At 33.7% G+C, this 14,661-nt stretch overlaps 1 protein-coding gene across 3 annotated transcripts in view; it reads right to left on the bottom strand.

Annotated features, from left to right (window-relative positions):
* Nucleotides 1-14,661, bottom strand: part of LOC123547022 (regulator of G-protein signaling 12-like) — an 89,355-nt gene that overhangs the window by 52,946 nt on the left and 21,748 nt on the right. For 2 of the 3 annotated variants that reach the window (XM_045333764.2, XM_045333762.2), the window contains exon 4: nucleotides 10,134-10,221. In XM_045333764.2, the coding sequence (XP_045189699.2) occupies nucleotides 10,134-10,221 (88 nt within the window). The remainder of the gene's footprint in view (nucleotides 1-10,133; nucleotides 10,222-14,661) is intronic. The other variant, XM_045333763.2, reaches the window with a different exon arrangement.

Here is a 14,661-nt window from a genome sequence, read left to right as displayed (position 1 = left end):
TTTCATTTGTATCTTTTTTCCCCCATGTCATCATGTACTTAAATGCACGTGTCTAAAGCCACGATCTTAGCTACTGAAATATGTAACCAGCATAACAAATGACTGATAATTTCCAAATTGGGTTTAAATAAACAAATAGAATGAACGAGGCATGTAATTGCAGCCCAATTCACCTTGTAATACGTCTTGATTTTCAACAAAAAAAAATTAACAAACTATCCCACGAAGATAGTAACTGAATGTGTTATGATCAAATCAACTATATTTCATGGCTATTAAAAACACTCATACAGAAAGCTGTCAGTATTTCGCACCCTACTATGGATGGGTATTTTAAGATAATTGCCGTTACACCAGCCTTCATCGGAATTCTATTTTTCAATACACTTTTCAGTGTATTTATCTTTTTAATCAAGATCTGAGAACAGTAGTAAATCAAATATTGGAACGGTATTATCGGAATAAAAATATTTGCTCGCTTTTCAACTATACCCCACTAAAATTTAATTCTAAATAGAAAATAATGATTGACTATCACGAATTTATGCCAGTACGATATACCCTTCAAAACAGCATGACCTTACTACATTATCAAAGAAATACAAACACAAGTTTTCATAATTACGGATCAAATTCGAAACTACCTCAATTTTTTTTAAATAACATCATCTGTTATCAAGTCCTTATTTGTAATTTTAACTTGAGATAGCTGTTGCTTCCAGAAGATGGTGGTGCAGAACTGTAAAGTAACACTGGTGTAAATGGAAATGCAGTGATATTGTTTACAACATTAAAATGTGGAATCATTGAACATGCAGTTCTTACAACAACTAACAAATCACTCCTCCATTCCAAACCACTGTCAAGTTAGAACAACTAACAAACTGTTCCTCCATTCCAAACCACTGTCAAGTTAGAACAACTAACAAATCATTCCTCCATTCCAAACCACTGTCAAGTTAGAACAACTAACAAATCACTCCTCCATTCCAAACCACTGTCAAGTTAGAACAACTAACAAACCACTCCTCCATTCCAAACCACTATCAAGTTAGAACAACTAACAAATCATTCCTCCATTCCAAACCACTGTCAAGTTAGAACAACTAACAAATCATTCCTCCATTCCAAACCACTGTCAAGTTAGAACAACTAACAAATCATTCCTCCATTCCAAACCACTGTCAAGTTAGAACAACTAACAAATCACTCCTCCATTCCAAACCACTGTCAAGTAAAACTGGAAAGATCTTGGGCAACTATTCTTTAACTGACCCTTCTATAAAGGGACAATAGTTTTGACTGTTCCCCAAACACCCATGAGGTAATTGTATTCTGTTCAAAATGTAATAAAATGCAAAGTACATGTAATACCTTTATATAATAGAATACATATAATATGATGATATAATAAACTGCCTGCAGTGTACCATAAAAAATATGATATAATGATATATTCTAACATGACCCGATTCATTTTCCTATTAAACAAAGAAGGCTATTATACAACTATTCATTTTTCTGACCTCACAATTATTATGTCATAGCGTCAAACGGCATAGCGGCGTGCTGGAAAAGAAACCAACAGAAAGCAGGCAAATATCTAATGGATGTTGTCAAGGATGAACTTTAAAATCCTTGGTAACATGGTAGAATCAAAATAATATAATATATCGTTTAGTGATTTGCTCTTGAATAAAATAAATGTTTGGAGTTCAGATGTGTATCATTATATCACTCGGGCTGCGCCGTCGTGATATAATTCCTTCGCAACTGAACTACAAACAATGATTTTATTCAGCAACAAATCATAAAATGAGACATATCATTTCTTAAATATACTACATGTTGCATATCACAGAAAACATGATATGATGATATGATAAAGTACATGTGAGGGATCAGAGAAAACGTGATATGATGATATGATAAAGTACATGTGAGGTATCAGAGAAAACATGATATGATAACATGTGGCATATCACAGAAAACATGATATGATGATATGATAAAGTACATGTGGCATATCAGAGAAAACATGATATGATAAAGCACATGTGAGGTATCAGAGAAAACGTGATATGATGATATGATAAAGTACATGTGGCATATCACAGAAAACATGATATGATAAAGTACATGTGAGGTATCAGAGAAAATGTGATATGATACAGACAGACACACAGACAGGAGTAAATCAATATGTCTCCCACACTACGGTGTGGTGGGTGACATAATAACTACCTGTGGTGTATCATAGAAAACATGATATAAACAACTATCTGTACGGTATCATAACATTTCAGAAATAGCCATAATAGTTGATTAATGATATTTCGACATTGTAATATTAGTTTGCCTCAATCTTAAACACACACATCAATTAGTGCAAATATTGATATGATATGACAAAAGTAAACAGATTAGAAATCTTCTCACTATGTGATACCAGAAAGTAAAACCAAAGTATTAAAGAATATTAAAGAACATTTTATATTTCCAATAATTGCTAACACATAATAAATTTTGTTACTTGTCTTAAATTACATGACAGCACAGCAGACTAGAACATATTTATTCTCACCAAAATTCAACTAAATGATAAGCAACTGTTTGGAAGCTGTTGGCATACTTTCATATATTGTCAGGATGTTAGATGTTGAATGTAGAACATTCATTGTGCAGATCTTTAAGTGTGTGATTTGAAAATTGGCAGTCATTGAATCTTAAGTGTTAGAATTGAAAGCAGGACGTATTTTACTTGAGAACAGAGTTCTCAGTTACCAAGCGTCATGCTGTTCTCTCCCTTTAACTTTCTTCACTAAAAGGAACATATACTGAACAGCAAAAGAAACTATCCAGATGTATAACTGGTATATTTTGAAATAAAAAAAAAAATTCAAATTTGAAATGTTTCTTCATACCAAAATTACATTTGAAGATCTTTACGTGATAAATTTTTAAAAATCAATCAACCGTGAAGTCAGTAGTCACACAATAGCCGTTTGAAAGGCTATATCTTCTGTGCGTCAGTTGCACTGTAACATCCCAATTGGGAGCTCGCGCTAAGCTTGATTCAGTCGTGCGGTGCAACCAACAATATTTTTAAAACTTAATACTGTTTTTCGAGTTAGCCAATTATCAATATTTCCAATGACAATAAAATTTCACAAAGAAAATTGTTAATTACAGGCGCACTTGAATTTCGTGCAAAACGGCTATTGTGGGACTACTGACTTCACGGTTGATTGATTTTTTTTAAATTTTACACGTGAAGTTCTTAAAGTGTACGGTGATATGAAAAACACAAGTGATTTACAAATTAAAGTTTATAATTAAGAAATACCCCAGTTATAAAACTGGATAGTTTCTTTTGCAGTTCAGTATAGATCTACATTGTAGGTTTCCATTTCACACATATTACATTTTTCTTATTCAAACATGTGACTTCCTGCTGGGAGAAACATTCCAACATTTTTATAAGGATTCACTGTTTATCTTCAACAAAAATTTCAGCTGGAGTCCCCACTTGGTTTTAAACAGATACAATCTCCCTCAATTAAAGTGTTTAAATCTCCATGTGTTTAAATTTTGACATTAAATATGATGAGATCTGGGAATAAAAAACCTTTATGAAAACCTATACCTTCATTTATCAAACTGTTCAAACATTGTAAAGTCAAAATAACAATAAATGATAAAGGCTGATAAAATCAATACATTTAAACAGGTAAAACACAATTTAATTTAGGAATTAACATGTTGTATCAACATTTTTGCTGCCTTTGCAGTCTTTAAGATTATTTGAGTATAGAAGAAAGCCGTGCCTAATGCTATCTGTATAGTGTAAAGCCCTACCTTACCCTGCCATTATGTTCAAAAATACTACACCAAATAAGTAACTAAAGAATGCAAGAAAGCTGTGACATGCCAAACCAGTTATCAGTACTTAATATGACAAGGAAGTGGAAGCCAAATCCCTGTTTGAGCAGGTAACACGGTGCTGAAACTCCACCAGGCTGATTATACCTATATAGCACCAAGTTATCTGTAAAGAGGTAAGAAGGAAACATATACCTTACAATTCACAGACTGTCTGGAGGTTTTATCTACCCGTAACTTCCTTCTTAGGTACAGAATACAACTTTTTGACCTCACTATATTCTGTGTCACCATTTTTACAAACTTGAATTTTCAGAACTGTTCCAACACAAATACTGCAGTTTTCTGCTATTAAATATTTTGACTGCAGCTTTAAACAGTAACATCAGCTGACATTGTGCACTCCTTCGTACTCAACCTTCTCCTCAAAACAGCATAGATAGAATAGAATAGAATGCAATCAACACCTTATATAGAACAGAACAGAATATAATATGTTTAAGACTAAACCAATCAAAGTTAATAAGGATGACTGCTTATACTTGTCATTTATATCTCTGGCTTATTTTGCACCTCAAAATGCAAGCTTGATCACCATTTTCACAGTTTGTGCCAGTTAATTTCACAAATATTATTCACACCTTATGATCTTCTATCTGAATATGATTATCATAAATAAGTAATTATAATATACAGGTATATCTATGTCAATGTAAAATTTTACTTATTTTATGTACTAACACAGACAGAGAGAAGAGATCCTTGTTATCACAAAATGTTTTATGACATACTAAAATTTTTATGTCAGCTCACATTACATTTATTACAACATGTATTCTTCCACCAAATGTAACATAGATCTTCCCCTATAAAAAACATGCATGACAGAAAACATAGGTGTGAACTTTACTTATTTTTCTTCACTGAAAATCACTAATTTTGAAAATCATTTTAATCCAATGATGATTAAGTCTTGCATCCTTTCCAAAAGAACTTGTGTAATTAAATTTCCTGCAAATATAGTGACTTAAGTGTTGTTATATTTTCTGGTCCTTTGGGATCATGGAATCCATTCAACATATTATGTTTGATAGAGTTCCGCTTAAGCCGGTGCTAGGTGCATGAGAGGTGTTCCACATTTCATTACTTCTCATGCACAGACTCACTCAAACAGTCTGCTATTATTCTTCTTGGTTGCATTCTGTGCTTCCAAAGGATCTTTTTACAGATTTTATTCATTACAGAAAGAATACAAGAAATATCTAAGAACAATTACCTTTACCATCAAATCATCGTGTCCTACAGGTGGTAACTGAAAGGATTTATATTTCCCCATTCTAAATGGTAAAACTCCATGCTTGGGAAACATACTAATGTTCTATTTAATTAATTAAACACAAAATTTTAATACACATTGCTAACACCAATTTTTTTATGAACTTCTATGTAATATATTCACGACAGATAAAGATGGATCAAATAACTAAAAAAAACACTTTCGGTTTCACTTCAGGTTATATATACCGAAATACATGTGGATCCATAAAAATCTCTTGTCTGATACTTCAACAAATGAAATAAGATTTATTTTGAGGTAATAATCTGGCTAGTAAAGCACTTGCATATTTGATTATGAGATAAAGTGACATGAAATCTCCCAAAAAATCCCCATCCTATATTTATACAACTGTTCCAAATCTAAGAGATAATGTATTTACATTACATACATTATACAATTAACTGCATTTCCTTTTCTAGGACTGTATGGTCATCAAAAGTTCCGGCTGTATTTCCATTTCTATGTGTTAGCTTATTACAGCTGGAAAATGAAAACAGTATTGTGCAAACGCAACATATTTAACTTGTTGAGGAACCAAGTGCGGGAGACGGACCTAAATCGTATAATCCACAAGCTACCTTTATCATTGGCTATTTTTATCCTGATCATGTATTCCTGTTACATCAAATTCTCGTCACAGCTGCTTTTGACAGTAGGCTTTGTTGGGAAGGTTAAAGATAAAGGGATGCATAAAATATCTCATTTACTTGTTTTTAAGTATTAATTTGTCATCAAAATATTTGTCCAACCACTGGTTTAAAACAACAGGAGAATGCCTTCTTTTTACAACCCTATCATTCTGAGCCCCTAGGAAACTTGTTTGCTACATCACTACATGGTGCTGGTTACATTTTACAATAAGTTTATGCTGTGAGAGTTTCAGTTATTTCAAGTTTAGAGAAGCTTTTTCCAAGGCAAGTAGATTTTTCCAAGGCAAGTATGCGGTAAGCCATTTTTATTGCAGAAGAGTACTAGAGTTGTTTCCCCTGGTTTAACTGCCAAGAACCATAAGAAAAGTGGTGGTCAGTTACAATTGAATTATCTTCTGGTGGTACAAAGTAATTAATCTGTTAGTGGAGAGTGAAGTAGCTGACTGCAAGCACAATGGTCAAGTCAGCAATTACCTGATTGTTGGAGACTGTTGGCCTATCACTAACTGAAACATAGACTGGCATCAGTCGTTAGAGGCCTTTAAAATAAATACCTCTGCCATTAAATCCTCTCAAAAAGCACTTTCTGAAAAAAATTACAATATCTCTTATCTCTGACTCTTGAGATGAGCCTAGAGAGAAAAGAGTTTTCTTAGAAGTTATCAGTGTCATTATGAAGAAAGAAATAAACTAAATTTATTACAGATTACATCTTAACAGTCACTTTGTAAGTCTTAATTTAACCAAGGCTGACTTGACCTTAACTCCAATGACCCAATGTGTAACTCCCAATTTTGTTATGATATAAGCTTTTTCAATCTGATATTTTTTTAACTGTTGAGCACACATTTTATTTTCCATATTTAGTTACAGTGACCTTTACTTCGAAGGATCTTGGCCCATTAACAACCTTGGTACTGACAAGCTTCCTTATAACTAATGTTGTCTTTGATTCACTAAATATTACATGTAGTTTCTAGTAACAGAGTCCTTGACCTTGACCCTACTGACCATGTGCTATGTACTTACTTTCAATATATCAGGTATCATTTCATTTGGTTATCATTAAGATAAAACATGTAACAGACAGACATCATTTCTGTATAACAAAGAATGTTAATCAAGAGTGTTTCCCTAACTTGACACTTTATAGTCAGGAGTTCAATGTAAAAGATGCGAAACGTGCACGCCAGGTTACACATATTTTGGGATCCCAACCCATAATTTCTTTAGTTTAAACTAATTCATTTTAGCTTGATTGTGATGAAAGCTTTAAGCTTATCTGAACCACTCTTGAGTCAGTTTCCTGAAAGTACCAGTACTGATGTCATATGAGAAGGCGTGGCCATAACTCTGGTGAGGCTTGAACCTGAGAGACCAACACCTTAACCACTAGACCACCACTCCTATAATTTCTTTGAAAACTTACATATTAGCAATCTGATACCCAAAGATCAGAATCAGACATAATAATGCTACTGCCTATCTATATAATTCTTTCACGTCTTGTTATACAGAACTGAGGGAAATAATAATAAACTTACCAGTAAATCTAGACGCATCATGTTTTATCTCCCTTTATAACTGCATATAAATTTATTTATAATGGTAAACATCCACATGTATAACTATACATTTTTACAACTAAAGAAAACAAGTTGAGGTGTGTATCCTTTTTTTGTACATTCATTACAAATATGGGTGTGTATACTGATTTCCTGGTAAAACTTAACACTGATTTTTCAACAATTCATTACAACCAAAATGCAGTCTATCATAATATCTGCGTATTCAATTTTGTAGTCCAGTCCTTTTTAAGTAACATTACTGTATCAATGTTGACAACCCATTTTAAACCTCCACACCAAAAATTTACATCTGAGCGCTAAAATATTTAAATTCCATAGTTACACCCAATTTCGCACTGTTTATCCAATTTTCAAACCTCCCGGAAATTGAGAAGACTACGAAACATCCAATTGAAATGTAGTGACTCAATACGCATACAATCTTATCATGCATAAAAGATCATTCAAACAAACAACAGGTTTTAAAAGGTAAGATAGTAATCTGTAACGTTTTAACTTAAATGACTACAATAACAAAAACTAATTTTTGCCTAAAACCATTTCTTCATGTAAAAAGTCATTGACTCTCATAATACACCATGTAATAGTTTATTTGTGGGAAAATGACAGATATAACAGTGGTTTCATCAACATGTAGGAGGTGAAAATAGCTACATTAGGATATAAAACATGTCACTTAAAACATGTCACTGGAAGGCTTTTACATAGTAAACATGTCAATAATTGATTTAATTAAATGCTGCTATCTGTACTTGTTGGTGAAGTAACTTCATTAACGCAATATATGATTAACATAGCGAGCTGCATGTAGGATATACTACAGATTATAAACTGGTGTTTACTCAAACATATGAAATATCACCTGTCAACACAAACCTTGTTACAAATGGAAAATACAAACATTTTGAAGAAATCATATTACAGAATTTCGCTAACACTCCATCTATGTACAAATGTAATGTAGCCATCACCATAGTTTCAGAATTTATTGTAAAGCCAATATAATTATTCAATATAATTATCATGTCTTTTGGAGTGTTCTACAAGTATATGATTATCATATATGAAAATGCTATAAAATGTTTTTTGAAAGGTGATGTACTATGTACATTTTTCTACTATCAGTTCAGTTTTAACATATAACTAGATTTTTCTACTACATATACCTAGATTTTTCTACTACACCTACCTGGATTTTTCTGCAATCTGTTCTATTTCAGGGAATTTAACATTACAATTTAAAAAAAACAATACTGTCACGGAAAATAATTAAAAAACAGGATTACATCATATCTGGTAAGACAGCTGACAGTAATAATCAATCATTTTATTTCAAATTTTAATTCATGATTTAATAGCATGTATCCTTGGGCTACAGGCTGTCATGTGTAAAACTGGGACACTGAATAATTTAAACTTACAGCTGGGACTTCAAGGGCCACCATGACTGTACATCTCTCACCAGAGTATCATTTACTCAAGGTCACTATGGCAAAACAGTACATGAAGCTTAAACCCAACTGTGATGTCCATGAAGTCATATTTTGAAGCATTTGGTATTGATTTTATGGTGCACCAACACAAGTTGGATATTTTTGTTGTAATACAGCTGCATACTTTCTAGATGTAGTATTAGCCAATCACATCTTTTTAACTTGGTCTTGTATGAGCTGACTATTCAAGGTAACTATTTGAGTTTATATGTATAAAGTAAACTGTCTCTAGGTTATGTCATATTACCAAATTACATTTCAAATTCTTGTTTTTCCTATTTTGGAATCCAATCAATTTCAACATTCAATTTTAGACTGAAATCAGAATTTTTAAATTTATCAGCACTGATTCCTGTATTCAAAAACTTTCCACAAGAAGGATAGCAACCATCAGGAGGCATGTTGCTATTTAAATTCAAACTTACATTATTCCACATTCATTTCAGACATCCATTACCTAGTACTGCATTTCAATTCAGTCCTTTAAATGACTGTGATATTGTAGATAATCTGTGTTATCTCTGTGTGCTACTTGACACTTTACTACTAGCTTATATTCATGCAATCAATCTGCAAACAATAACAGTGCTGAACATACACTTAAATTTCAAGAAAGCTGACACTGTCCTCATACCTGATATTTATATTTAGATTACCTAGTGATAACTGCTGTCACAACACTATGAATGTATTGCCTTAAGATTTGTCTCCCTTGCTGACATACAGATTTCTTTGTGTCTCAACGAGACCAGACCTCTGGCTCATGCATTCTGCACATCAACTTCATGTGGTAAACAACTTAAGCTAGTTTTATGAGAAATCTTCAAGCTATCTAGAAGAGATGGATGGACAAGAAATAAAGCTATGGAGGTTTTGACCTCTGTGACCATGGACCTAGCGACCAGCATTATTCATGCATCTCATCTGACCATAAAGGTGAATATTTCTGTGCAGCTGTTTGAAATCTGTTTTATTGTTGCAAAGATGTATCACCAGAAAGAGATTATAGGTGAACGAGCAGACCTAGGGGTATTATAAAATTTATGTATCTGGGAGTGGAAATATTTAGCCATGTTAGAAATCCTTCAAAAAGATAGCAGATACAGAGCAGAATTTTGTTACAGACTGATGGACATACATAGGACCAAGCTAAAAACAATATGCAAATTCAAAGGCATACCTTAGTTTGCTCTGTGGTACCCATGGATGTTCCTGGTGTTTCTGCGACTTCCTTGCTAAGTCCTAACGATTTGGCCTTCTGAAACCTGCTTGAAATACAGCAAAACATACAGAAATTATGAAACAGTTTTGTCAATGTTCTAAAGTCATCTAAAGAGTCATTTATACAGAGAAGCCCTAACATACTGAATGGACCAGAGAGCAACTGTGGCTCACCAGTCTATACTGAGAGGCCCAAAGAGCCACTGTGACTCACCAGTTTATACTGAGGCCTAAAGAGCCACTTTAGCTCACCAGTCTATACCGAGAGGCCCAAAGAGCCACTGTGACTCACCATTTTATACTGAGAGGCCCAAAGAGCCACTGTGACTCACCAGTTTATACCGAGAGGCCTAAAGAGCCACTGTGACTCACCAGTCTATACAGAGAGGCCCGAAGAGCCACTGTGTTTCACCAGTTTATACTGAGAGGCCTAAAGAGCAACTTTAGCTCACCAGTCTATACTGAGAGGCCCAAAGAGCCACTGTGACTCACCAGTTTATACTGAGAGGCCCAAAGAGCCACTGTGACTCACCAGTTTATACTGAGAGGCCCAAGGAGCCACTGTGACTCACCAGTCTATATTGAGAGGCCCAGAGAGCCACTGTGCCTCACCAGTCTATACTGAGAGGCCTAAAGAGCCACTTTAGTTCACCAGTTTATACTGAGAGGCCTAAAGAGTCACTTTAGCTCAAATGTTTATACTGAGAGGCCCAAAGAGCCATTGTGACTCACCAGTTTATACTGAGAGGCCCAAAGAGCCACTGTGACTCACCAGTTTATACTGAGAGGCCCAAAGAGCCACTTAAACTCACACATTTATACTGAGAGGCCCAAAGAGCCGCTGTGACTCACAAGTTTATACTGAGAGGTCCAAAGAGCCATTGTGACTCACCAGTTTATACTGAGAGGCCCAAAGAGCCACTGTGACTCACCAGTTTATACTGAGAGGCCTAAAGAGCCACTTTAGCTCAAGTTTATACTGAGAGGCCCAAAGAGCCACTGTGACTCACCAGTATATGGCCAAGTGCAAATAAGGACTCATTTTCTTTTCTCCAAGAATAAAACATTAATATCTCCAAAAGAAATAAAAATACAGCATAAAAATGTTTGTTTCCTGAAAGCCTTTACTGTAATGGTATTGTGGTGAAAATTTCAGCTTAATCGAAGGATTGGTTCAAAAGTTATAGCAGACTGAAAATTGCAAAGAAGCCTAAAAATGCTGTTTTTTGTGTGACATGCACTTTAATAACATTTTTTATTTTTAAATAAATAAAAATAAATAGCTTTCTCAGTGGGTTTTAACATAGATGTGTCATATGTATCCATATACATATATAATCACTAAATGATTTTAATCCAAAGTTGAAAAGTACTTTTAGATGACATATTTTTAAAAAATGTCGAAATGTCTCCAAAATCTGAAATTTGAGGCCAACCATAAAAAGGCAAGACAGCCATAAGCCAATAATAGGTTAACTTATACAAAAAAGACTGGAAATGGTGTAGGTAAGATGTAGCTTCACATTGTGACCATTTTCTTTGGTTTGTTTGCATGTCGCGCTGCTTGCTTGTATCCTTCGGCACTAACAAAAATATGTCCCAACCATAACGGTTAACACCCTTCTTTTGTTTGTTGGTACCATTTACCTTACACTAACAACTTGCTCATCTCACTAACCTTGCTTTATTTTCCTTAATGATTATCAGACCTCATGCATTTTAGGTATTCTTTCTGTCAACCTATGGGAAAGTCCTAGGAAGAAGAAAACTTAATGTCCCAACCATAACGGTTTTGTCCCAACCATAACGGCTATATTTTTCTCCACTAACATTCATGCATCATCTTTTACAATGAAATCAGTATTTTATTTAGTTATTTTATAGTTGTTTAAGAAGTGAGACAGGTCAGTCAGAATAATGGAAATGTTAAATAATTTTCACTTTTATTGTGATTGTTAAATGTTTATTCAAGAAGACAATGCGCAAACTCAAAGCTACAAGCCACATGCTTGTTTAAAGCTTAGTTTATGTTACATTCAGCAATTCTGCATAAGAAATAGATATTTCATGTTACTGTCTATGTTAAAACAATGTTTTGGAAGGCTTATTCAATGCAGACAGCTACCGTTATGGTTGGGACAAAATTTTCAAATGTTTTCTATGCTAGTCAATATAATTTATGGTGTTGGGTTGCTGTTTCAGACTTAGATGGAAAAATAAGTTGTAGAATTGAACTTTGGAGGGTGCTTAAGGTCCAATAACTCACAAAAAAGCCAAAAATGTAGATTCTAAACTAAAAGAAAGCAAAGGATCCAACAGGAGCTAAGAAAAAAAAAACATATCGTGACAAAAACAATGAGCTACCGTAATGAAACAAAATAAAAGATGAAACTTTCTAGTCCAGAACTGGTTCCTGGTCAGGGCCTGAGAATGCTTTTCAAACAAAGTGAAATTAACTTGTGCTTATAAAAGCAGACTTAAAGAGTAGACTAAGTGTACATGTGCATGTTCTAAGAATCAGTCTATAGTATTCCACTGTGGAAGCAAATTTAATGCTCAGCAAATATTGGGTATTACATGTATAGAAGACCGCGACAGATTAAAATTAATATATGAAATAGACAAGCTAATTGCTTTCGTGTACAATACACAAGAAACATGCATTGCATTTGAAAACAGTCCATTTATAAATCAGTTGATATTTTGTTTGTTCAGAGTAAGTTGTTAGTTATCAAAGTTTTAGAAGATTATGACTTTGATGGACAGTGTCTTCATTTTGCAAAGAGGTGCTTGTTTTTAGCTGGAGTATTTGTGCTATTCTACTCACACTGTTGTCGGTGTCACAACTTGGTTAAAGTTTTGCATGCAAGTACATAAGGAATATAGCTAAGCTATATGCTTTGAAACTTATTTTTTCTTTTTATAGGTCAATTACCAACTGCACTTGGTCAAGTCACATAACTCGGACATAAATTATACCGGTACCCAGTTTTGAACTTAGAAAATCCTAGTTGAAGTTTTACATGCAAGTTACTCCAAACCTAATGCAGATATTAAATTGAAACTTTACATGTGTCTTTAGGGTTGTAAAACTATATGATGGCATCAAGTCCCATAATTCTGACTTGCATTTTGGCCAAATTATGCCCCCTTTTGGACTTAAAAAACCCTGGTTTTAAGTTTTTCATGCAAGTACATATAGCTGTTTCTTTAAAGCACATAGCTTTGAAACTTATTTTTTCTTTTTCTAAGTCAATTTACACCCTCACTGGGTCAGATATCATAAATCTGATTTGAATTTTGGCCAAATTATGCCCCCTTTTGGACTTAGAAAATCCTGGTTGACGTTTTGCATGCAAGTTACTGTCTCCAAACTAATGCAGATATTGAATTGAAACTTCTCATGTGTCTTTGGGGTTATAAATCTAATTGATAGCATCAAATCCGATAACTCTGACAAGCATTTTGGCCAAATTATGCCCCCTTTTGGACTTGGAAAATCCTGGTTAAAGTTTTGCGTGCAAGTACATATAGCTATTACTTAAAAGATACTGATTTGAGACAAGTTTATCTTTTCTTTTTTTTAGGTTGATATTTACAACCTCACTGGGTGAAAGACCCATAACTCTTGACTTGCATTTTGCCCAAATTATGCCCCCTTTTGGACTTAGAAAATCCTGGTTAAAATTTTGCATGCAAGTTATTATCTCGATAACTAATGCAGATATTGAATTGAAACTTCATTTGTGTCTTTGGGGTTATAATACTAGGTGATACCATAACGTCCCATAAATCTGACATGCATTTTGGCCAAATTATGCCTTTTTTGACTCTGAAAATCTTGGTCAAAGTTCTGCAAGAAAACTCTAAAACTAATGCAGATACTCAGGATTGAAACTCTATAGATATTTTAACTTTTGTGGTAATATTCCTACTTTTTGAACAACAATTCGAATAGTTGAGCATTGGCTGTCTTACAGACAGCTCTTGTTGAAAATAACACCTGTAAGGATCTTATTTGATCTGCAAAATAGTCTTTAAAGTCATTTAACACAGTTCATTTATGTAGCAGGTGTTGTCAAGCTTCCATAAGTTTTTTCTGGAAAACTTAAACATCATTCGACTTTTTGTCCCAACCATAACGGTATATACTGTGCCTTAAAAGCTTAACTGTGTTAATTTTTGTCTTATTTCTGAGCATTGTTTTGATCAAGAAATGATCTTGTTAAGTACTGTGATGCACTAAGCTAGAATTATGATGTGTGAATCAGGCATTTATTGTTATTTTGAATGGTTTCTGACAATTAACATTTATAAAAAGACTTGTGCCATAAATTACATTGTTGTTTAATAACATTTTCAGTGATTTTTGAAGAGTTTGAACATCTTTTGTTAGTTTAATGGTGAAATGAAGCACAAAGTGTTGCTTGTAAAGATCTATTTTTCAGTCTTTTTATCAAGTAGTGTAATATGTCCCAACCATAACG

Source organism: Mercenaria mercenaria, chromosome 9 (genome assembly GCF_021730395.1).
Source record: "Mercenaria mercenaria strain notata chromosome 9, MADL_Memer_1, whole genome shotgun sequence".
NCBI lineage: Eukaryota > Metazoa > Mollusca > Bivalvia > Venerida > Veneridae > Mercenaria > Mercenaria mercenaria.
Note: the sequence above shows the minus strand (reverse complement) of the source record. Positions and strands in the feature narration are given on the sequence as shown.